The sequence below is a fragment of the Alligator sinensis genome, unplaced genomic scaffold, assembly GCF_000455745.1.
Source record: "Alligator sinensis unplaced genomic scaffold, ASM45574v1 scaffold5_1, whole genome shotgun sequence".
Lineage (NCBI taxonomy): Eukaryota > Metazoa > Chordata > Crocodylia > Alligatoridae > Alligator > Alligator sinensis.
This window is the reverse complement of record NW_005842213.1, coordinates 1,456,676-1,481,720: the sequence shown is the minus strand read 5'-3', so window position 1 is coordinate 1,481,720 and position 25,045 is coordinate 1,456,676. Positions and strand designations below refer to the sequence as shown.

At 43.7% G+C, this 25,045-nt stretch overlaps 1 protein-coding gene across 6 annotated transcripts in view; it reads left to right on the top strand.

Annotated features, from left to right (window-relative positions):
* Positions 1-25,045, top strand: part of MOB2 (MOB kinase activator 2) — a 252,972-nt gene that overhangs the window by 213,748 nt on the left and 14,179 nt on the right. For all 6 annotated transcript variants that reach the window (XM_025207908.1, XM_006026887.3, XM_025207909.1 and 3 more), the window contains 2 exons: positions 20,599-20,759; positions 22,433-22,526. In XM_025207908.1, the coding sequence (XP_025063693.1) occupies positions 20,599-20,759; positions 22,433-22,526 (255 nt within the window). The remainder of the gene's footprint in view (positions 1-20,598; positions 20,760-22,432; positions 22,527-25,045) is intronic.

Sequence of the window (25,045 nt, the reverse complement as noted above, 5' to 3'; positions counted from 1 at the left end):
CCCCCCCCGGGTATGCTGCAAAGCCCACCAGGGAGCCAGCATTTTATTGTTAGTAAGTCTTTTTTCCAGTGATTCTGTGCAAAATTGTAGAAACCGCTTTTTTATGGTTTCCACAGAAGTTGCAATTTGAGTAGGTCCATACCCATTACCAACCTACTGAGTCGTACAGTCCTCTGTCTCACTTGAGGTGGCTGTCTACTGATTGCGTACTAGCTTGCAGGAATGTCATGACTCAAGCGTTTATAAAACTGAGCTGTTGTCTGGTGTTAGATAAATGAAGAAGAGTTGGTTACATACTTTGCCTCCTGAGAAATAGTAACCAGAGGGATATGACTATTAAAATTCTTTTTTCTGTATGAAATATTTTTTTTCTGTACTATTAGAGGAAGAATGTCTGAGTTTGGAGTAGCAGTACTTCTTTGGGATCTGATAATCCTGATGTATTCTTATCCGAAGATGCATCTTTGAGGTTCTTTCTGTCTTTCAGGATCCTGTCTTTTGAGGATAAGACTAGATCACAGTAATCTGAATGGTTCTGCCATCCTTTAGCTCTTGATTTCTTGTTAAGATTTTCATTATAGGAATTGCTTTAGGTTTTAGCTTCTCTTAACTTCTTCCTAGACCAGCAGTTCCCAAACTGTGGTACGTGTCCCCCTGGGGGTATGCAAGACATCTCTGGGGGGTACACGGGATAAATTTGTGTAATGGCAGATTTAATTGTCATTATAAAAATAACCAGCATTTAAGGGTCTAAAGTATAAAACCCTATGTTGGTGGGGGTACTCAAGCAGCTGGTAAATCTGGAAGGGGGTACACAAGAAGAAAAAGTTTGGGAACCTCTCTCCTAGACTGTGAGCTCTCCTGTACTTAGAAGACATTAAATAAACTGTGTTCCTTTTCCTGGGAGCTCATTGAAATCCTTGGTTGGTTTCTTTTTCTCTCTCATTTTAATGACACATCTTTCTGTCTCCCCTGATGTTGGAAAGGGTATGTCTCTCTCATATTTCAGGTATGCGCCAAATATTGTGTGATAGCCATCTATGCCAGGTTTGTTCACTTTGTATAAACTCTCCCACCCTACCCCCCTGCAAACCAGAGCTTTTCCTGTTAATATATGTATGGCTTTTTTAACTGAGATGATGTAACTCAGGACAGATAAATCCATCCATTGTATAGCTCAGATGAGTAATTTTCTAATCTCACTTTTATGGCTTGCACAACTGGGTACCTCAAAACTTCTGTGAAGACCTCTATATCTTTACGTTACCAAAAAAAAAAAAAAAAAAAAAAGCGCCATAACTTTTAAAGTGATTTAACTTGCACTGCCAGTACTAAATCCAGGAAAAGAGGAAAGAAAAGATTGCGTGCATTCATAGTGCTTTGGTTTAATCATGGCCATTCTCAACGAAATAATTGGTGACTTTTCCTCATGAAAGGAAATCTCCTGGTGTGTGGATTAGTCTGCCATCCACTCTAAAGGAAGATAAGGTTTTCTGAGTTAACGCGAATCTTTAAAAGATCTGCACAAGGTCCATTGAGGACACGGATACAATGGAAATCTGTCTGATGTAATAGTGTGTTTGTACTGGAGTGGCACTTCCGGCTAAAATCAGTCTTCCCATCTTTTCTCCCATCTCTGGGGTTAGGTTTAGTTCAGAGTGTGTCAGGGCCATTGCTTGAATGGGTGAAGAGAGGATGATTTTTAACAGATTTTAGGATAGTTCTAACTGAAGCAACACTGTGGGAGAAGGCATGGTAGTGCAGGGGCATTATACACACATACAAACTAGGGGTTCAAAGCAGATAGTGACAGCAGGCAGCCCCCTTTTCCCCTGCCTGAATTTTAGTATTGTGTTGTTACATTTCCAAAGAGCAGTTTCAGAGAAAATGATCTTAGCACCTCTTTCATAGAGAAGGAATTACTATAAATTTAACACAGGGGCAGGGGCTAAAATGAATTAGTAGGTTTGGGTTTTAAATTCAGATGCCAGTAGGATCCAATTTAAAATTACAGGGAGGGGCGGGACCTCCATTCACTAGGGATCTTTTTTACTCGCATTACTGATCAGGGCAGTGGGGTTTAGCATGTGCTGAAGAGTACCTAAAACTGATGGAAATGTATATTAAGCATCAGGGCTAGGAGTGCTGATATGAAGAAATTTTAATTAGACTTTAGTCTTAAACTGTGTACTAAGAACCCAGCCCTCAATTTTAAGTGTGAGGGTAGGTATCACTTGTTTTGTCTCTTTAAAACTACTGATGCTTCAATCGAGTCGTACAGAACAGATAGAATCTGAAAAGTAATATTTAATGTGCAAGATGCCAAACTGGATTCAGTCTCATCTGAAAACATTTCTGTTTTTTTGCTGTTTTCTATTTTAAACAGTCAATCTCTTTACCCCCAGGTGCAGCATACAAACCTTTCCAAAATCAAGCTTTGTGATTGACATTTTACTCCCAGCCCTGTTAATTAACCTGCTCTCTGATCCCAGCTGTAAAGTTCAAAGATTCTTCTTCTTTTCCTCTTCACGTGAAATTCCTAGGAATTTTGAGCCTAGTGGTTTCTGTAAAGAAACTATTGCAAAGCAACTGGAAGCACCTGATGAACTGTTCATGTGAGACCAGTTTTGGAAATGTTGGGGCAATTTTATCCTACAGTTCTCTCAAATGAACAAACTCACGCAACTGAAAACTAGAAAGCACATTATGCACATTGAAACATGGAGTAACTGGTAAGATTGTGTCTTTGCAAGAAGAAAGTTGTACTGTAAAATGTTCACCTAATGGATTTTATCTAACCTGAAGTGAAACCCAGCTTTGTGTTTGTTGCAGACAGGGCAAGATGCAGTTAAAAATTATTAGCTGGCTGCAATCATCCCATTTTAAGGTATGATTTTTGAGAACAAGTAACCTGAGCAATAATGCACCTCCCTTATTTATGCCTTGTCATCTCAGTGAGTGCAAGCAGAGTTTGACAGTGTTTGTACATGTAAATTGGCTAATGGCAAAAAATTGGATGACCAGTTAAAGGTATAACTGGCCATTCATGTGCAGTTATAATAACTGAATGCATAAATTATTAATCAAGAATATGACAGCCCATTTAAAATAGACATTATGCCTCAGCTTCTCCCTCAAGGAGTGAACTCTCCATTTCAGTAAGCCTTTTTGAGGTAGCATTCCAAAATTTGGGGTACTATTTTATTTGCTTACTGCTCTATGCATCTCTACAAGGATGTTCTTAATAATGCTGTTTAGTCTCCCATAGGGTATTCTGTAAATTTAGAAATTAGGGGTCACTTTTAATTAGGATTGCAAATTGCTACCTGCTTACAAACCAATTAACGCTCCCCAGTTGGTATGGTATAACTTCTATTAATTAAAACTATAATACTCTGTGGTGTGTTTTATCAATCAGTCAGATAATCCTTTCTTCTAAATATAATTCTATAGGCAAGGTTTTTAAATTTTAAGTCACTGCTTGTTTGTATTATATGTAATGTGGGATTTTAATGTGAGTAGTTTTCTGGGAAGTGTCAAAACAGGTGTGTGCAAACAGATAAAATGGGAAGAGATCCACATCACAGACTTCTGTTCTAAAGTTAATTACTAATCTGTATTGCTGGATTAGTAAATGATTTGCACAAACCCTACGCTAATCAGGGTATTAAAATTAAATTGACCCTGTGACCTTTTCCATCTCCGTGGAGACTAGCTATATCTTTTGGTTGTGGGTTTTAGCTCTTCTCTTTACCAGAACCCTTAATAGATTAAGACCAGAATGGATTGTCTCTATCTTCTAATCTGACCTGCTGTACAGCAAAAGGCATTGAGACTCCCTTTGTTTGATTTGCAGCATATCTCTTAGAAAAACAAACATCCAAGCTTGATTTTTAACATTTGCCATGGTTGGAAAATCTTACACAACCTGTGGGAACTTCCAGCAGTTAAATACCCTTCCTGTTAAATGTTTATGCATTTTACCGTACTTAGTCTAATCAAAGGCAAGTACAGCATAGGGAGGTGGGGCTCACCTTGGATTCAAATACCTGCCTGAGGTATTTTTTCCAGCTACTCAGTTGGTCAAATAAAAGATATCACATCTACCCAAAGAAGCTTGCCTGCTGGGGCAGGCACTGGCTCAGCTCCAGCTTCAGCCTCAGACTCGGGGCCAAAGCTGGAGTTGAGCTACTGCCTGCCCGAGGCCAGAGTAGCTCATTTGGTGGGGGAGGGGGCTCACAGCCAGGAAAGCAGAGAACGGAATGGGAGGTGGGGGGTAAGATGTCCCCCCCACTCTTTTCTCCCCTTTCCCCCCCTTGCCTTCTACTTTGGTCCCTACAGTCCCAACCCAGCCTGGTTGGGAGCTGCAACTGCTTCTCCCTGGCAGGGCTGGGCTAGAGCCAGGGTACACTGCTGCTGCTAACTGCCTTGGAGGAGCAGAGCTAAGGGGAAAGTAAGGGGAGTGGGTAGGGGAGTGGAGGTTTAGTAGGCACAAGGGAAGACGGGGGCATGGCTAGCAGGGGTCAGGTAGAGGCGTGTGGGGGGCAAAGAGGAAAGCAGGGAGTGGGGGTTAGGCAAGGGCAGGAGACGTGGTAGGGGGTACATGGTGGAGTGCAGGCAGTAGGGGGTGGGTAGGCACAGGCATGGGGGACAAGGAACAAAGGGCGGGGGTCTGGACCATTGCTGCTTTCCCCACCACAACTGGGGGGTGGGAGGGGGGAGTGAATTTCAGACGGCCTTCCACTAATTAGATTCTCTACATGGAAAATTATAACAAATTTACTATTTTCCCATGGACAGAATCTAGTTACTGGTGGGGTCGTCTTAAATTTGAAGTTGTCCTGAATTCGGGTAAATGTGGTATTTCTGATTTAACACACCAACAGGTACAGTGTGAGGAAAGAACAACTATCTTCTGGTGGGTCTCTTCTCAGTTTTCACATACATGTATGTTTTGGCCTAGCTGTCTAATTCCTAGTGTTTCTATGTGCAACTGAACTTCCAACATCAGCATATAGAGGCACGCATACATAGAAGTACTGGTGCTTTAAAATAAGTACGCAGGTGTAGAGGTATAGAATTGCCTGTGAAATGCTTAAGAAAAATGATTGTGAAAATCCCACCCAAAGAAACATACTGTTCTTCACAACAGGAAGACCAAACCTATACTTGGCACATTTGGTTGACGTCACATGGCTATTAAATTAGCTTCTTAGTAACATAAAGGGAACGGTAAAGTGAAATTCTGCCATTAATGGAAACAGGCAAGCAAAGAGTGTCCAAGGTGTGCACACGGTCCTCCAAGGTGGCCTGGCATCCTTCTGGTAAGGATTAAGTTCTTTTGTAACTTTATCAGACATGAAACAACCTCTGTGCCTGCACAGTGGATCCACTGGCCTATTTCTTGATTTACCATTTGTTCAAGCACAAATTGACTTTCTCAACAATTAAATTTAAATCTGTGCTGGACATTTGTGGGGCTTTGAAGGTATTAAGATAAAAGGAGGCAGATATGAAAAATTAGTTTCTGTCCCAGCCTGCCTCCCCACCCTCTCCATTCCCCTCCAGCCCTTAACAAGAGAAGGTAAACATACTCCAACTCAGGTCACTTTTTTCATGCCTGGATAGTTGCAACTTGCCTGGTCCTGCCAGAAGTTAGACAACCTTTTACTGTTTTTCCCCTCTGGGGAGCTGAAGAGAAACAACAGCTATGACTGAGCTCAGCTTAGAACTGACATGTTTCACTGTGTTGCAAAACATTGTGTTTAAAGAGCTCAGCTATTGAAACAAGCACTCTTGTTAACTGGTTGGGGGGCAGCGCTGTGGGATCTCTACAATCCTTTGTCATGAGGGCATCTTTGTAAAAACTTTTAAAGATTCTTATTTACTTGAAAGAGGTTATAAAATTGGCTTACAGGTACAAAAAAACTGCATGCACTTATATCCTTTCGACATAGGTATTGGTAGATAGGTATGGATGAAATGGCTGGGGTGGCCTTCATCTCTAATGAAAGAGTATCAAAATCATCTGGTCCCAGGGGCTGGATTGGACCCACAGACCCTCCCCTCTTTCCCAGTATACCAGATCTGGCTCCTGCTCCAGCCAGTCTGGGACCTGTTGCATGCGGTGCAAATCCCAGGGTGGCCAGAACAGACACCATGTGCAGCGCAGTCCAGTCGGGGACATGTAGCATAGATCCCAGACTGGCTGGAGGAGGTGCCACGATGCCTACTGCAACCAGACTGCCACACATAGCACCTGCTCTGGGAACTGTGTTGCACATAGCGCCTGCTCAAGCAAGTCTGGGCCCCACAGTGTATGCAGTGCTTGCAGCCACCACGTGCAGCACAGGTTCTGGACTGGCTGGAGCAGGTGTTGTGTATGGTGTGGGCATGCACTGCATGTGGTGCTCTCTGGCCAGGGTGGGCAGCACAGCACTTGCACTGGTTAGTCTGGGATCCATGCTACACTTCTCCAGCTGGACTGTGCTGCAGGTTGAACCTGTTCCAGCCACTCCAGGATCCGCACTGCACATGTTCACCTGTGCAGCACAGTCCCGAAGCAGCTGGGGCAGGCCCTACATGCACAGCATGTCCCCGGCCGTGTCCTCAGGGCTGGGCTGGCACACGTTGTGCCCCATCTGGGTCTCCACTGGGGGCCAGATGGTAGGCCACATCCAGCCCGTGGTCCATGTGTTTCACCCATGCTCTAGTGTATTTGCTTTGGATTAGGATTTCCGCAAGCTAGTGTAACACTCAAAAACAGTTAGGGTGCTGTTAGTCAGAAGTTTCTCCCATGGTGTAAGTGTTTGCAAAGGAAAAACGACAATGGAGAAAGTAAAACAGCAGCAGTACAAAGGGAAACCTGTCTGAACCCTGCTTTTCCTCTGTGTAAACAGCAATCTGTCTGCGTGTGCATGTCTTAGGTTATAGCAGCAGAAAGTCTTGAGTGCTGAAGCCAGGTTGCCATGGTGAAACAGTTCCCTGCTATTGAACCATGGTTGTGCTTTGAAAAGTGTATATGGCATTGTGAAGTACCATGATTGTGAGCCTCAATTTCCAGACTGGTTTGCTCAGTTTACCAATGGAAAAAGTGGCCTTGCGAACTTCTGGCCCTGCAAATTCACGTGGAACTGAGAAACAAGCTCTTTTTTTAGTGTGCACATCCTCTGCTGTCTAACACAGTGGTTTTCAGCCTTTTTGGACATGAGGGAGCAACCCTCATTGGACTTGGGGAAGCTGTCACTGACACCCAGCTGCAGCTTCTGTGTTGGGTAGTTTGAGCAGTTGAAAGTGGCTGATTCTGTTTCAGCGTTGGCCTCTGTAAAGAAGTCCACAATTTTTTTTCTGTTCCTTTCCCTAATGAATTCCTTGTCACCACTCATACATGCAACTCCCCAGCAAATGTTGCTTGTAAGGGAACTCAGAGGAATGAAATGTTAATTATACAGTCAGAAGCCAGTCATCAGGATGACGGGAGAAGTTAGCTGCATCCTCTACTTTTAGGCAGGGGAGGAGTTCTGGCAGGTAGGCAGGAATAAAAAGGAAGCTCTAGTCCAGCATGTTTTACCACAAAGTGCACTCCACACATTCTTGTAGCATTAACTGAGATGTCTGCAGGCCCAGCCTTGCCTCTAGTTGTTCCTCTGAGGGCTGAACCAAGGGAGAAAGCTGGAAATTAGTACAGTGTAGTACCTGTATCTGGATGCCAGCAAATACTTGTAATTGAGCCTCTTGTATCAAAAGGCAGCTGTTCTGATAGGCAGCTAACATGGCTCATCAGGTCTATGTAAGCACTGTGTGCAAACAGTGTAGTAAACTTGGCTTTTTTGGGGGGGAAAAACCAGTAGGACTGGGAAACTGTCATGTTCCCTTATATACCATGTACTGCAGGTATGCTCTGTTTCTCCCATTCCAAAGTGAAACCAGCTACAGCTTTGTCTGGCCTGAAATTGTGTCAATAATTGTATTAAGCTCTTTTTGAGAAGGAGCATTATGAAATAGTGTTATGGCACTTGTCATCCTTAACATGCTTGCCATGCCTTGGCATGGGCTGTTTACAGCACAGCATCCGGAGGTCAAGCAAAGATTGCCTTTTAAGGGAAAGATCCACTATGAGAATAGGGAAGAAAAACGGTTCCCTGGCATGCTTGGAACATTCTTCTTTCCTCCTCCTCTTAAACAAACTCCTAGTAACTTTTAAAAACAGAACAAAAATGAAAAAGCAGGGCCAAGGTTGCTGCCAAAGATATTTTATTCTGCGCAGCCCCCTTCGAGCTGCATCTTACCCGGGTTTTGGAACTGACCCAGGTTGGAAGAGAAGAAGAATGAAATGTTGAGGTCATGGGGGTCTGTCAGAGGGAGGAAAAGGGAGGCAGGAAATCATGATAGGTACTGTATAAAAAGTTTTAGGCTGCTTCTCTTTGCCAAGCCCTAGGGAAACAATCTGACCACGACAATCTATGAGCAATTTTGGCTTATGTTGCAATGGAATTTGGGCTTGCTCTTATTACCTTCCAAATGTCCTTTGCATGTTGACCTTCCTGTCCTCCCTTTCCTGAAAATATGCATCTGCTTGGGCTTCTGTTGCCGTACTGGGCTCAGCACCAGATATCCTAAGTCTCCAGTCAGGCTATAGATGCACATAGGACTTAAACCGATTTAAATGTAGTTTAAACCTCAAATGGACAGGCATACAAACTGTTTAGACTGGTTTAAAACTGCCTGAAATGGAGCATCAGCTGCAGGTCACCTTTTACCTGGCACTCTCAGCATGAGTGTACCCATGCCTCTCCCCATTTGCTCACTGTAAAGCGTACTGGGCTGGATGCTGTCTCCTTCCCCCGGTGTCCAAAACACAGCACTTCAGCACCAAAAAAGTAGCCCTTCTACTTTGAACACTAGAGCACTGCAGGCACCTCAACACTTGGACATTGGTTCCTAAAAAATGAAGTTTGGGAATGGATCAGTTGCCATGTGTGTCCATACCCTTACCAGAAGAATCTGGAAGAATATAAATTACAGTATATTAGAATTTAGCCCTTTAAAGTAATCAAAACTTGTGGAAGAGGTGATCTTTTTTTATTAGACCAATAATATATTTGCAAACAAATTACTTTTTTAATTTGCAAGCTTTCGGGCACACTCCCCCTTCATCAGGCATAGGAGAGAGCAGAGATTGTAAAAGTTCTAGGTGGAAATGAGAATTGATATTCATATTTTAAAGTCTACACTTGAAACGTGGGACCAGATATTACCAGTAGGGACAGAACTAGGCCTGAGAACCAGAATAACTCAGCGCAAAGCAGCGGTGAAGTTGCAGCCACCACTCTAGCATCTTGGCTGTATTGTAATTTCTTTCTGCTTGCTAGATTAAATGGAGGCTCCATGTAGGCTACAGCAGCCCACCTCCTTGTGCTGACCTGTTAACTTCTGGAGACGAAAGCAGCACCATATTGTAATATGCCTAGGTGTTGGCTTAGAAAGAGGAAGGGAGAGGTAACATAGTAGTCTCAGGCTTCTGAAAAGGTAGTGGGTGAATGTTGCTTTTCCAAGTGCAGTGACTGCTGATTTGCCAAACCTGGAAGCAAATGAACAGGGCCTGCAGTTATCAGAGGGTGGTTGTAAAGGGTTAGGAAAGTTTACATTTCCTATCTCTATTTATTTTGAGCCTTTTTTTTTTTTTTTAAAGAGTTGAAAGAAAGGAAGGATGGATAAGGGTGGCTGAGAATTGGGAGTGCAGACAGTGTATAACACATCTTATACCTCTTCTAAAAACATTGCTGCAGTCTGCGTCTTCCTTGTTTCAAAAAGAGTTCCTCACCTACAACCTAAACCAAAGAAATAAATCTTAAGTTTCAAGCAGTTTCTTTTCTGTGACAAATTGGTTCAGAAAAACCTTAATCTAACTTGGGTGCTCAACCTCCTGCCGTAGTCAAAATCCAGTCTACAGTGCTGTCATCCATCCCATTGATCCAGAAGTGTAACAGCAGGAGAGCAGTGGCACCGCTCCCCTGTTGCCAAATCTCTGGACCCATGGGGAACCCTGGGCCCTCAGTGCTGGATCCAGTACCTGATCCCATTGTACAGGGCCAGGCAGAGCCAGTGCCAGGGCCCAGAATCAGTAGGGGGGGTGAGAGGGGTGGCATTGCTCCCCTGGAACCCAGAGGGAGTGGATGGCATCACTCCCCTTGGGACCCAATCTCAGCGTGTGGCGGCATGGGAGGTGCTGGGCTTCACGCTGCTCCTCTGGCCACAGAGGCAAAATATTGAGCACCATTGAACTAACCAGTAGCATACCTCCACTAACAAAGCCTAGTGTCTATTAGGGTTTTCTTCCCATGTCTGTTATGGGGGGGAGGTGGGGAGAAAGAACTGCAATGAAGTAATCCAATAAGAGTTACTCTACATTCCCTGTAAAGCCTTGGCCTACCTTATGGATGGATTGTCCTCTGCAAAGAGAGCATTTTAAAATGCAAGACTTCTCTTCCAGTGGTTCATTCTCCCTTTCTCCTTCTCCTCACCTCCTGCTTGATTTATTACACAGAGAAAGGAGGTGGAGAGAAGCTGGGAGTAAAATATTCATCATAATATTCTTTTTGAATTGTATCCCTTTTGAGCTCTCTTCACTGCAAAACATAAAAATCTTCAAGGAATTCAAATAAAGACTTGGCCTATAAGACACGATTAAACTGTTGGCTCAGTGCCTGTGTAATTCCACATAAGCTACATTTTAAGAAGCCAACTCCTGTCTTTAGAGACTACTGAGAAGGTAGTGTCTGGCAAGAAAACTTCACACTAGAATAATTTATCAGTTGTTCTATCTAAGAGCTTTAAAACACACAACTTTTCGTTTACTTCTGAAATCTCAAGAATAAATCGGATAAACCAGCCAAGACACTGACACATCATCTGATATTTATGGTAAAACGTGTGTAAAATGTAATATGGAGTCATGTCTGGACTGTTGGCGCTCTGAATTCTCTGGAGCTTGCAAAGCGTCCACATAGTTATTTCAGTTTGAAACAAAGCATTGGAGTTCACCAATTAATTCCTTATGACAATTTCTGAATGCTCAACGTTTTTTTTCAGAATATTTTTTTATTAGTAAATACATACACTTGTGGAGCTGGCTCTTTTTTTTCTTTCTTTCTTTATGTAGCTAAACAATTTCATATAGGTTTCCATCTCAAACTGAGTTTACATGACCTTTGTATAGACATTTTGTTTTCTCTTGAAAAGATCTAAACTGATTAACCTTTTGGAAAGAACTGATTGCAATGCTCTGAAAGGATTTTTTTTCTCTTGTTCCATCTTTGCATGCCTAGTTTAAAAAAAAAAAAAAAAAAAAAAGCGGTATCAGGTCACTAAATCAAAGCTGTTCTATGTTAAAGAAGGTGCTTTGTCCTGAATTAGTAGGGTTTTTTAGGATTGTACTGCTTCACTCTTACCTTTGGATGACAATGAGAATTGCAAATCAATGATTTTTTTAAAAAGAAAGAGCTACAGCATATTCTGTTTCAGTGGGGACCAACCTTTTTGGCAGGAATACCACCAATTTGCCACACACCCTCCCTAATGTCACTCTGATCCCCTTCCCCTGCCTGATCTTCTGCTAGGATTTCTGCTCTAAACCCTGTGAACCCTGCCTCGTTGCTGGTCTGCTTTCTGCATCCTTTCCTGTGCTACCTACTCAACGTGCTACTTCACTTTCCACTCCCTGTCTGGGTTCCGCTCCCTCCCGGATCTGCTGTATATCCCACACAGAGGCTTCCTGCACTACAGGTTGGTCACCCACACTCTATTGCTTTCTTAACTCTAGTTCCTATGCTAGAAATGTCTCTTCTTTCCTGAGATTTGGGGTGGCTTGCTGTTTTAAGATTTGCAAGTGGAGAGACGGGAAACTTGGTGCAGAGTCCCTGTCCGACTTGCTATATCAATTTCCACATGTTTGAAACTGGGTTGGAATCAGAACTTGGTACACATTCCAGAAGGGGAGAAAAGCATTGGAGCTGTGCCTTGCAGCTCTCTGCTTCTCTCTGTTGCTTTCTCTTTCAACTTAGATTACTCTCAAAGTGATGATGATTTTCAAAGGGCTTTAGATAGGCCAGCCTCTTTCTTTACTGGTGATCAAAATGATTGCATGGGATCAAAATTGGTTAATTTTTAGGGAGGAAAGAGCCAGAGAGTAGAATTTTGTCATTATTAAGAAATTCAAGAGTTAAATATGTTCTGTGAGAAGTCACACAGCAGCCCCCCTGATAATGGGGGTTACCTACCATTGCTGAGCTACCCTGCCACTGTGAGAGACAGGGCACTGGGCTATGGATGAACCTGTGCTCTTACGCAGTCTGGTCTTTCTTATGTTCTTACACTGAATATTGAGTTTAGCATCTTCAAAACAACGTACAAGTATTCATTTAGCCCTACATTATGCTCCTGGTTGTAACATGTTGGAACAATAGAGGAGTATGCGCCTTAGTGTGTAGAGACTAGTGTAACTTGCTGAATTTGAGACAGACTGTCTTTGGGCAAGTCATTGAAGCCTGTTCTGTGTGATCTAGTTAAACTGGTGCAAAGCCCTGATGCAGATATATTTATACCGGATTAAGCCCTATTTAATTTGCCTTTAGCTTAACTTGGGTCTTGTTACACAGGAACAACCAGAATTTTTTTTAACGAACTAAAGGGCAATCTTAGAGCTGATTAGTTAGGCAGCATTAAACCCCTGAGTAGTTGCTGTCATTCAGAAGTCATATGAAGTAAATTTGACTTGGCTTACTTCACTTTCACTATGAATGAAAGAGGGCTATGTTTCCATAGATTGGCTTTCATTTAAAAAATGCATGCATAGGCTGTTAGCGCAGAACAGATGATGCACAGTAATTCTCCATTTCTTTACCTCCCAATAACTAGCTCATATACCCATACCCAAATCCGGGGATGGGCAAAATATGGCCCACGGGCCAAATCAGGCCCATAGAGGCTGGGACAGCTTGGCGGCTGAACCACATTTCTAGGCAGCCCAGGCAGTGACAGCTCCTCCTGGTTGCTGCTGCTGGCCCCAGCCCCATGGTACTGGCAGGGACCCATGCGTACAGCCCGCCCCGCACCTGCTTTGGACTTGCCCCAGCCAGAGTGGACTAGCTCCATATTAGCTGGAACCTGCATGCACAGCCCCAGCTCGCCCTGCGCCTGCTTCAGACCTCCTGTCCACCCCGAGCAGCGGTGGCAGTGGGCGGGCAGACACTGCTGCTGGGCATAGGGGAAAAGCGGCCCCTCACCCTTCCTGCTGCTGGGCCCTTTTTGCTGCAGCCACCTGGAGCCTGCACCTGGGCTGCCCTGCGGCTCTTTTCCACTGTTACGGCTGCCCTGCTAGGTGACCCGGAGGCATCAGTGACAGTGGCGGAGCAGAGCCACAAGGCAGCCTGGGTGCGGGCTCCACGCAGCTACAGCAAGAAAGGCCTGCAGCAGCCAGAGGTATGGGCCACTTTTTTCCTCCATGCCCAGCAGCAGCCCCTGCCCAGCTGCCACCACTGCTCTGTATGGGCGGGTGGTCTGGAGCAGGCACGGGATTGGGGCTGCATGCATGGGTTTCAGCTGGTCGAGAGCTGGTCTGTTCCATCCAGGGTGAGTCCAGAGTAGACAGGGGTCAAGCTGCTGCTGGGTGCTGGTGGCTGTGGTGGGGAGGAGCTTTGGGGCATGTGGGCTCTGGGCTGTTGCAAGGGTGGGGGAGATACAGACCAGCTTGTGACCGCTCCCCAGAACTGCCTGTGTGGCCTGTGGGCCCAAATAATTGCCCACCCCTGCCCTAATGTGTACAGGCTTTGAACATCTTACTTTCCACCTGTGACCCAAGGGTAATACCTTGCAAGAGCACGGGGCTGAATTAATACCTGTACTTTGTTTTCAAGACACTCAACTCAAAAGGCGGTGTTTAGGTCAAAAATGTTATTGAACTGCAAACTGAGGACAAATGGAAGAAGGGTTGAGGGAGCAGGAGCTCCATATCTTGATTTAATGGAATTAGGCTAATAGACCTGGGACCTGAGGTGCAGGGTGTTCACATTTTTATTAAATCTTTTTAAGAAATAGAATGTGGCTGGTTAAGGAAAGTGATCAAAGCCACTCAGCTGGCTTGTTGCGAGCTGCAGTTGTCCTCTATGTCCTGTTTCTCTTGAAAAGATCTAGGCAGGCGTCCAGCTGAAATGTTTTCTCAGCTGAGTACAAAGCTGAGAGTATGGCAGCCCAGCTAGAAGCAGCAGAGCTTTAATGAATGTATTGTCTGTCTGGAGCCGGTTTACTTTCTTCAAAAACTCTTCACATAGTGACCTGTGTACTGACAGTCTCCTATCTTTATTCTTGTCCCTCCTCCCTCCCTCCTCGCTCTTGATATGGTATGGTTCATATTGTGGCACTTTCTTCCGCTAAGCTTTTTCTTTGGATATAACGTTCTACTTGGACAGTTGTCTGAAAGAGATTTGTTTGTAATCCTGCTTCCCTGTTAGTAAACAGAGCTGATCTGTATTTTCTCGTAGATGGTGGAAAGAAGTAAACTGTTCCTATATCCCAACAGGAAAGGAATTCCTTTAAATCCTTCAGTATATGCTAAATATCAATTAAAATGTGGATTATCTGACTTGTTAACTGTACCCACCAAATGTGTGCGCAAAAGACAAAAGCTTTTGCAAACTTTGCAGGCCCAAGTTAAAGAATCCTGAATAGTAAGTGGAGGTAATGGTAAAGCCCATTGAATGGAGGTGTAAAGTCCGAATCAAGACACGGTTTGTATAGAGAGTTGACAGTGCAGTGTAGTGCAGCATGTGGCTACTCTTCAAGAGGTCCCATTTTCTATGTATCCCTTCAAAACACTGGATCCAGGATTCCTCCAGGTAGGCAATGGTGTTAGATATTTCTTGAGCAAGTTGTAAAAACCCCAGGATGCATCCTAGCTGTGCCATTCTCATCATAAGCAGGTTGCTGTATTTGAAGGCTGTGTGAGTTCTTGCTGTGTGCACTCTGATATTGTGGAAGAAGCCATGTAAAACTCTTATTTTTTCCTTAATTTTTTAAAATTAAATCAAGAAATCAGAAAGATCTTCTTGACTCGAACCTTTTATAACATGCATAAAAAGGAGTATAAAGGATGCTTCATATGGCATTGGTGTTGGAGGTATAGGTGTTTCCTAGAAACAACTTTGTGTAGTAACCAAACATGAAATGAATGGGGATGGCAGGGGAAACCAGAGAGCTTGTTAATTTATATTTGTAGGTAACTACATTCACTATGAACATTTAGTTGAATATGTAATACCAGGTTGAGAGAGCAGTTTGCTTGCAGCACAATTAATGTGGGTTCTTCCTTAAGTGTTATCCTGCTTAAGAAATGTATTTTTCCACAGTGCAGTTGCCTGGTGGTATCCTGGTTTGTGTGGTGAGTGCGGTCACACAAAAAACCCACACACTTGTGATGACCAGCTTGCAAACTAGAAATGGCACTTTGCACCTGGGACACTTGGATAATACAATTAATTCAGCTCAGCTAATAGGCCAGGAACATTGCTTTGCAATTTGAGGTGTGCCCCTTTGAAAGAAGATATGCAGTTTTGGCAAGTGTAAAATTTGATGCACTTGTCTCTTAAATTTGCCTTTTTCCTGCAATATAAAATGATATTATTTCCACATAAATAACGTACTACTGTTGCACCATCACCCTGAGAATTATCCAGCAGAAACAACTTTTGTAGGCTTTCTTCAGCACTCAGCAGCAGCAAAAGGTTAGCAAAATATTTTCTGCCGTTGTCTGCAGCTTGACTTTCAAGAGTTTTTGCTGACTGAATAAAGCTTCTGTATTGAAGACGGTACATTGATTTGGCAGGCAGAGTTTTGGCCGTCCACTCACCTTTTGGGAGACTGACCAAGACATCTGAAAAGGGTCTTCAGGAAGCTCATTTCTGAGATGCTTGAGATTCAGAGCCCAGGTTTTTGTAGAGAGGGATTTAGTATCCTTTAACTCTGCAATGACACAAAGTAGTTGTGTACGCCAGTTGAGCAGAGTAACTAATCTACATGTGAAGAGCTAGAGGTTTTATGAAGGATGGCACATAGCAATTTGTGTTCAGAAACTTGCTAACTCAGTGAAAGTAAATTGCTTTGTACTGAGAACATCTTATTTTTTGGAGGGGGAAGAGGCATTGTGCAAGGACAGGGTAGGAACAACCCACTTCTTATTCACTGAATACTGAATGAACCTCAATCTCCCCATGCCTGGCTTTCTGCGGTGGTTGCTCCCCCCACCTCCAGCCCTTCATGACAGGCTTTCTTAATCCTTCTCTTCATGCAAGTTTGTTCTTGGCTGACGTGGCACAGTATCCTTCCACCCTGTCTCCAGCCCTTGATGTCATAGTGTCCTAAAGTCGAGACAAGGATCACATTTTGTTCTCCTTGGAGCACCACTTTCCATTAGTATGAGCCAATAGTGGTTTAGCAATTTTTATTTTTATTTTTTTTTCATGATGGTCCTTTAGGATTGAGGACACTTGTGCAGTTTCTCCAGTTCTGAACTGGTTTCAGTTTTGAAAACTGACCCCTATTTACTGTTGTGAATGCTCTGAATCCTCCTAAAATAAGATTTTTAACCCATGCGCACAGTGTTTTTCTGCTACGGGTGCCCAGCAGATGTGAAAGCACTGCACAAAACCTGCCTGGGTTGGTTTGAGCAGCGTGTTGCAGGGGATACTGATCTCTGCTTGGAACAAAGTGAATTGGTTGCCTGGAGTCCTCTTGGCTAGCTTGGGGCGAAGCACATAGTTTCAACTGGATTTATGCTGTTTTCTATCAGGATAAGCTGGTTCCAAGTCTGAGCGTGGCGTTCCTGCGCAAGGAAGAGGTCAAACAGGCTGCTCCTATGTTTACAGGGTAGTCTGATTTTAAAAAAAGAGGCTGGCTACTGCAAAAGGCTGTTGTCTTCTGGTGCTGCTCAACCTTTTCACTCCACAGCAGTTGGGAGTCTTTGAGTAGATCTAGGAACTGAGCATAAGTAAAATATACCTGCATAGCTGCTTTTAAAATCCCTCAGAGCAACAGTTGCTTATTTTAGACTTTTTGTTTTTTGCACCTGGAGAATAAAATAAGATGTAGCAAACAAAGTGAAGACGAGCCATTTGTTCTCAGTACCTGGAATGGTGTGGGTTTTACTTTGCAGCTCTTCTGTGTTTAATGCCTCCACTGTAAGGCATGCTTACAGTGCTAATATGAAGAAATTGAACCCAAGCCCAATGCAGAATGCCTCTTTGGGTGATAGTTGGAAGAATTAGTTCATGGTTCAGGTTCTGTTAATTTGATGAACTCAGGAAAGAAACCTTCTTCTAGATTTTTATAAACTTGATCTGGTCAATTTTGCTCATGGTAGGAACTGGGTGAGATAAGCAGTATAATAAATTTAGCTAGTTTTTGCATAGGTAGAAATTTAGTTGACCTTCTTGTTCCACTTCTCTTAGTTTATATATAATACTTTGGGTCACAAAAGTACTGTCTCACAGCCAGGAAATTTAAACCTTGTTACTGTACTGCGATGAAGTACAACCACGTTCCGTAAGCTTGAGACTTCCTATAGTGTTTTCTGTGGCTTGTAAACACTCATGTGTGTACACATGGCATGCGTGTGTACAATGTTCAGACAAACAAGGTGAGGGAGTCCTTTGCAGCAAAGATGATCTCTCTGTTGCTTCTTTTCTTGGTCTTTTCTCAAGGCAGTAAGCAAGTTGCAAGTTCTTCCCATTACTTTTGCTGGTCCTGGTCAGAAAAAAGACAATGTGCTATGTGTAAAACTGATGTGGTTGTGAGGCACTCCCATATGGTTGTCCTAGTTTCTGCCATCTCACAGATTCACATAAGTTTAGGGCTGGATGGGACCTTGTGAGATCATCAGGTTTAGCCCCCTGCTCTGGGCAGGAAAGACTGCTGGGGTCAAATAATCCCAGCAAGGTGTGCGTCCAGTCTCCTTTTGAAGATCTCCAGGGTAGGTGCCTGCACCACCGCTGCTGGGAGTCTAACCCAGAGTCTGGTCACACAAACTGTGAAGACGTTTCACCTTATCTGGTCTGACACTTTGGTAAATAGTTGTTTGCCTAGCCCCTGATGCTCTCCCCTGATATATTTGTAATCTCACAGAGTAAGAGAGCATAACACCAGTCTAGGTCTCCCATACAAAGGTGCAGAATAATGGCATGGGCCATGTGAATTGTTTTTTGGTTTCTTCTTCCTAGGTTTATTCCTTGAAGTTAAATCCTGATAATCCTCGTCTCTTTGGTAGTGGGAGACACTGTAGTCTTCCTTCAGGCTTTACTGAGCTGTAAATCATGGTTTCCACAGGGTCTTCTGCAGTTGTAATTACAGTTCCCATGCATCCGGACAAGGGCACTGCTTGAAGATTCCTTTGAAGTCTGCATGCTGCCCGTTTGTAGCACGAAAGTGAAGTCGGATTTCCCTGGGAGAGAATCAGGGTTAATTTTGACAAACTTGCTGCCTTGATCTCCAGAGGTGGGCTCTTCATGTAGCTCTGAGAAGCATAGTTTATACTAACCAAGTGTGATCAAAAGTAATCTTGGTATCAGCTGTCCTAGAATGTATGCGCCAGTGCTAAGCACGCAGTACTTGCAGTATTCTCCTGCTCAGCACCAAAGCTGAGTCTTCCAGTTAGGTTGGCTTTGTGTCTGCAGAGACATGGGAGACCAATGCACAGAAGCTGGAGTCTGCATGCTGCTTCCTGAAAAGGCGGTGTATTAGCACATTCAGACCCTAGTTAGTGACAGTCAGGCATAGTACTATAGTTTGGATTGAGATTCTTGGGATTGGACTCTGAGGAAGGCTGTGGCAATGGTGGGGTAGGTGGTTTCTCTTCAATAAGGTAGAGGGAAAAGATAACATGTCTTGTATGTAAATACACATTGTAGCATGTGGCTGTTTGCCTTTTAGAAAAACCCCAGCGATGGGTTCCATAACACCGTTGCACTGGTATCTGCTGTGCACTTCCAAATTTCTCATAGCTGAAGTATGAGATGTTGGGTGATTTGAAATGTGATCTAATGCATCAAGTCGTTCTGTCCAGTAGACCTGAACACAAGGGCACAGTTTGAAATGGCAAGAGCTGGTTTTATCTTAATCTTCACTGCACAGTTGCCTACCATGCTCACTCTAGAAAACCTCTCAGTAGAGTCCTGGGACTGGAATGCTGTTGCTCAAAAATGATCTTCTCTAATCTGGCTGTGTTAGGGAAACCTTGATTATGAAACCTTTACTTGTACCACTGACTTCACGTGTAACGATCTGAACTGTTTTATTCCTCCTCAACATACCCCCTTCAATAGCAAGTACTAAATGCTGTTGTAGTATACAACAGACATATTAATATATGTTTGCATTATGGGAGTTCCTAAAGGCCCCAGTGCCGTGTTGTTCTAGGCACTGTCCATATGCCTAATGAAACTGTCAGTGCCTGAAAAGAGCCTGCAGGCCAAATAGACAAGATAGATTAGAGGATCTATAATGACTAAGTCTGCAAGATGAAACCCCAAATTTGCATGATAATTAAAAGAAAGTGTGTACTTTCTTTCACTGTATTTGTTTTTAATTACCTGCATTTTCTTTAATACAAGAAACTTGAGAGAGATGCAAAATACCTGAAGCTGAAGGCAGGTGACCTTCAGATATGAGAGTTCCTGGGTGTTACCCTATTTACTGTAATAGAAGGCATCCCTGAATATATGACCCCCCCGCCCAATAATTAGATTCTATATAAATTTTGTTATAATTTTCCAGGTATAGAATCTAAGTATTGGAGGGTTGTCTTGAATTCCTTGTGTGGGGGGGGAGGTCAGATGGATCCCTCACTATTTGCCCTGTCCACTTCTTCCCTCTGCAGTCTTTCTGCCACCTGCACTCCCCACTCCCAGCTCCACAGCCTCTGCTCTTCCCCCCTGCTCCTAGTCTTTCCCCTTCCCCCTTCAACTCCCCCAGTCTCTGCTTCTTCCCCTTCTCTCCTCCCTTCACCCCTACCCCCATAACTGACCTTGCTCAAGTTGCAGCACAGCACATGGCAGCTCAGCCCTTGCCTGGCCCTGCAGCAGTGTCCAGGGCAGGTGAAGGAGTTCCCCAAAAGAAACCCCAGCCTGAGCCTTGAGCCAAGCTAGGAAGGAGGGAAGAGGGAGGGGGGGCAGAAGCTGCAGGAGGAGGCTGTGGGTCTGACTTTGTCCCTGACAGGGCCAGAGTTGGAGCCTCATCAGCTGCCTGCTTCCCCTTCCACTTTGTATGCAAATCTAAGACAAGGGGATTTCCCCCTCATGCTGATGGTGGGGGGAGCGGGTCATCTTATATTAAAGTAAATACAGTACATTCCTATTCTTTGCTAGTTCAAATGGCAGGGATCTGTGCAGAACTCTTTAACAGTGAAATGAATGAATCAGATGATGTGCTACAAAAGAGAGCAGCAAATGCAGGCAAATGGGAGACAAACATGCGGTGGAGAAATTAGATAGTCAGCACTGCAGTGCTTTCCAGGACTAATGGTAGCTTTTCCTTTCCATTTTCGTTCCTTTGCAGGAAATCCAAGGGAAAACCAAATGGTAAAAAGCCAGCGCCAGAAGAGAAGAAACTCTATCTAGAGCCAGAATACACAAAGTCCAGAATTACTGACTTTGAATTCAAGGAACTAGTGATGTTACCGCGAGAAATAGATCTCAATGAGTGGCTAGCCAGTAACAGTAAGTAACATGAATACAGCTTGAAGCCTGACATCCATACCCAGAAAGCCTCTTATTTTTCAGGTTTCCTATCGACTGTTTTCAACACTTAAATAATCACTGAATGTTTTAACATGATTATTATGTAATGTTGGTCAGCGTATCTCAAAGGGAAGCTAAGGGTATGGAGAAACATACATTTTTATTATAGCTGCTCTAGAAGGGGTAGGGAAGCTGCTGGAAGCATGTCAATCTGCATGATACAATTTAGCTAAATTGCCCTAACTTTTGACCCTAAGAATGAAACAGATTGAGTTCGAGTGGTTTCACTGCACTTCATTGACTACAGGCTCATGCAGACATAACAGTTGCATCTTAACAGCTTGTATTAGTATTCTTTGATATTGTTGCAGTTATTACATCTCTCTTTACCCAAAATGTTTTGGTGCAAACCAGCTGCACTCTTCAGGGTAGAAACATTAATGTATTCTTCCCCTTCTTACCCCTCTCAATGATTCGCTGATGAAGACATTAACCTCTTTAGAGGTCTCTTGAGGGCCATCATTTTCCTTTTGAAGGGTCTGCTAAGCCTGCTGACTCGACATGTTTATGGCTGGAGGTGTTGGTGTTCTAAAAACATTTTTTAAGAAGTCTGACTTGTAGGCAAGTCCTAATGAATCACCCAGATTGTTGTTGTTTTTTTGGTTTTTTTTTAAAGCAGGCAGCATATAACTTTTGGCTGGATTTTCTTCTCCATTCCCTTCCAAATCTCTGTGGAATTAGCTTGAATGTCCTCAGTCCTCATACAAGTGGCTGACTAAAAGTTATATTCTGTGAGCAAATGCTGCATCAGTACCCCATTGTCTCTTGTTTCTGACCAGTTGCCTGCCTCCTGCTGTTCAGACAGCTTTACTAGCCCTAACCTGAAGCTACACCCAGTCATGGTTATTTCTTGAGCAGTTGGTGCTAATCCTGAGAAACTGCTTGCCGGCCTTTTGAGTGCTGACAGTTTCATTATGCATCTGAACAGTGCCTAGAAGGTCTTTAGGACCTCCTGTAAATCCAAATGTATGTTAATACAAAGTATACTAGTGCTCATTAGGAATTGGCCAGACCACTCTAGTCCTGTTTCTCTGGAGCAGGATTTAAATCCTGTGAGCTGACACATTGTGCCAGTTAAAACTCTTAAAATTAATTTGTAATAGTTCCTTCCCTTGCTCTTCAGTTAAATTACTGTTATGCTGATTTTGTGTGAGAGCTGAGGTGCTTTACAAGGGAGCACAGTGTAACAGTGTGTGCTTTAAACATAGCAGGAAAAACTGCATTAAATCCAACTTAAAACAACAAGACTGAGCAAGTCTCTTGAGGTCGAAAGAGTTGGCCATTTGGCTACACAGGTGAAGCTTACTGTTGGGACATTTCCATTCTCGCTGGTTAGTGAGTGAGCGGAGCTGAAGTGTTTTTGCTAAAGGAAAACAGAACCATTCATGCCTCATCTTTGTTTAACCCCGCAGTTACTTAATCACTAAGTTGAACAGGATTTGGCCAAAGGAGACTGAATGCATACAAAAGCACAAGTACAGGATAAAGCCATTTCCCTTGCTTATTTTACTTAACAATTTATTAGGGGGATTACCAGTGTTAATAAAAGTGGTTTATATCGCTGAATTTGTGTCTTTTTTTTCTTTTTTCAGCCACCACCTTCTTCCACCACATCAATTTACAGTATAGTACAATCTCAGAGTTTTGTACAGGAGAGTCTTGTCAGACCATGGCAGTGTGCAATACGTAAGTGACAACCTGTACATGTTCACTGTTGAGGGCTATGGTGGCTTCAGGGCTTTGGTGGCTTCAGCACAGCCTAGAGAGCCACTGGCTGGACCTGATGGGAGGGAGGGGGGTGGAAATGCAGGCAGATTGGGAGGTGGATACAGGCACCATCCACTCAGCCACAGAGGGTGGGGAAAATCGCCCTTTCCCACAATACAAAGTAAGGTATAAACGAGCTCTTGCAAAGCCAGCTCAATCAGCAAAGCAGCAGGATCATCAGCAGTAGCAAAATGCCTTGTTTGGGGTGGGCTGGGGGAGGCATGGAAAGCAAAAATGGTACTTGACTGCAAGTGCTGGTGGGAGTTCATAAGAGGCAAGAAAGAATAAAAGAATTAGTGAAAGCCTCCCAGGACTCTCTCCAGAGCTGGAATGCTAGCTGGGCACCGGGCCACTTGACAGATAACCCTCTCTGTGGGCCACTGGCTGTCTGCCTGGGCTCTTGGGCATGGAGAATACAAATGACAGCACCGCAAAAGGAAAAGGTCTCTGTGTGTCCACTCTAGTCTTGATCCAATCTCTTCAGGCTGGCTACCTGTCAAGCGTGAAGGAAAGCACTGTTTCCCTGTGTACATCTGAATATGCTAGGTGCAGTTGGGGGCATGAGAAGTAAGGAATTAAATTGCTGCACTTGTCTAAGACATGATGAAATCTGAAAGCTTCAGCCAGAGTGTAATTTATCTCATGTGAGCTTCAAAAGGTGTTAGTATCTTACATGTTGACAGGACCTCAAGTATAGGAGGCTTGAGAGGCAATCCTCCTGTATCCACATGCTTGAGGACTGTAGCATGTGCGGTCTAGGTGTAGAAGTAAACAGGAAGAGACTGATGATTTTGTTACTCACAATTACCAGGAGATAACTGAGATCCATTTCTGCAAGGAATATGGAACTGTCTGAATGTTTCAGAAGTAGCCTGGAATGTTGAGTGATAAAACCGGGGCAGTCGCAACGATGGTGGGCACCGTGGCTTGGTACATGAAATCTGTTGATTGACAGGGTGAAAGATACTAGTCGTACAGTCATTTTCACCTCCAAGCTTCCTTTTCTGCTTATTCCTGTTGTAGTTCAGGCTTTCAAAGGAGTTATCTTGTTAATGTGACTAGATAGATAGCACAGGGACTGAAGCTGGTAGGATGCAAGTGGAGAAAAGTCACAGGGTAGTCTTCATGCTTGTGCTCTACTTTAACCTTGTGAGTTTAATGGTTTTCTCTAAGCATTTAATATCCCATAAAATAGAGAAGTTGTAATTTTGCACTAACTATGGAAAATGTGAGCAAGACGATTTAAAAAAAAAACCCAACAACCCAAAAATGAGCAACTGGGATAGAGCAAAGAAATAAATGGATTTTTATCTCTGAAAAGTTTGATAGCCTTTTTCACTTAGAGTGCACTTCATTCAAACTAGAGGAAGCGTTGCTGAAAGCTGCATTTCTGTGCACGCTGTTACGTCTCAGCTCTGTGTTCTCGGGCAACCCTGGCACAGGACGCAGCCTGTCTGACTCACAAAGGACTCACCCTCCCTCCCCTCCTCTACATAAACGAAACTGATTAAGATGCAGTGAGAGACGCACCTAAGACCCCCCAGATAAGGGTGACAAGAGTGAAACAACTGCCCTAGGTCTCATTTGCATCCCAGATGAAACCAAATGACCATTCATTTACATGAGAGATGGAGAACAGAAAGCCTGAAGCAGAGACTGCAGTGAATTCTGGGACCAGAGAAGCAGGGGAGCACTGCATGATGGGGAATCTGTACTCCAAATGCTAATCAACCCATGTTCACACACACCCAGCTCAGCATTTATCAGACCAGTTCTAATGTGGATTTACAAAGGACTTTTCCCCCCACAGACACACACACACCTCTAAGTTTAATAGGCATCTTGGGCCGTACATTCCCTGGTCCCACTATGGGAGGCCTATTTAAACTTGATTGACTAAAACTCGGTTGCCAGGTTAGAGAATGCTGAGGCAAGAGACCGAGTCAGGGGGGGTATGGGCAACATTTGAACAATGGCTAAGGGTTCATCGCAGCGTCCAGCCCATTGGAGCCCTAACCACAGGTGTTGTCATGCTTTTCCCAGGATGACTGGTGGAAGTCCTCCTGCCCAAAGGTTATAAACACTCCAATAATTGCCTTAAGTCTGTTAAAAAACTATGGTAAGATCTGGAAAAGTCATGCTAAGCTGAGGCTTGTTCACAACATGTAAAAATCCAAAATCCTGATGCTGCAAGCTATCTATTGTTTCTGAAGAAACCATGAGATATCCCATCAGTATATCTGCCACCCATAGGAATCTCAAGCTGGCTCCCAAGTATTTGGGTTACTCCCTAATCTTAAGTATTTCCTGATTATCAATCAGTTTCCTGAGATGGTCCAAACCAGATAACCCCTTGTCAATAGAAAAGACAATGATTTACACTACTGAGGGTGCTTCGAAGCAGCTGAACTGAGGGTATAAAAATCTATAAGTGTGTG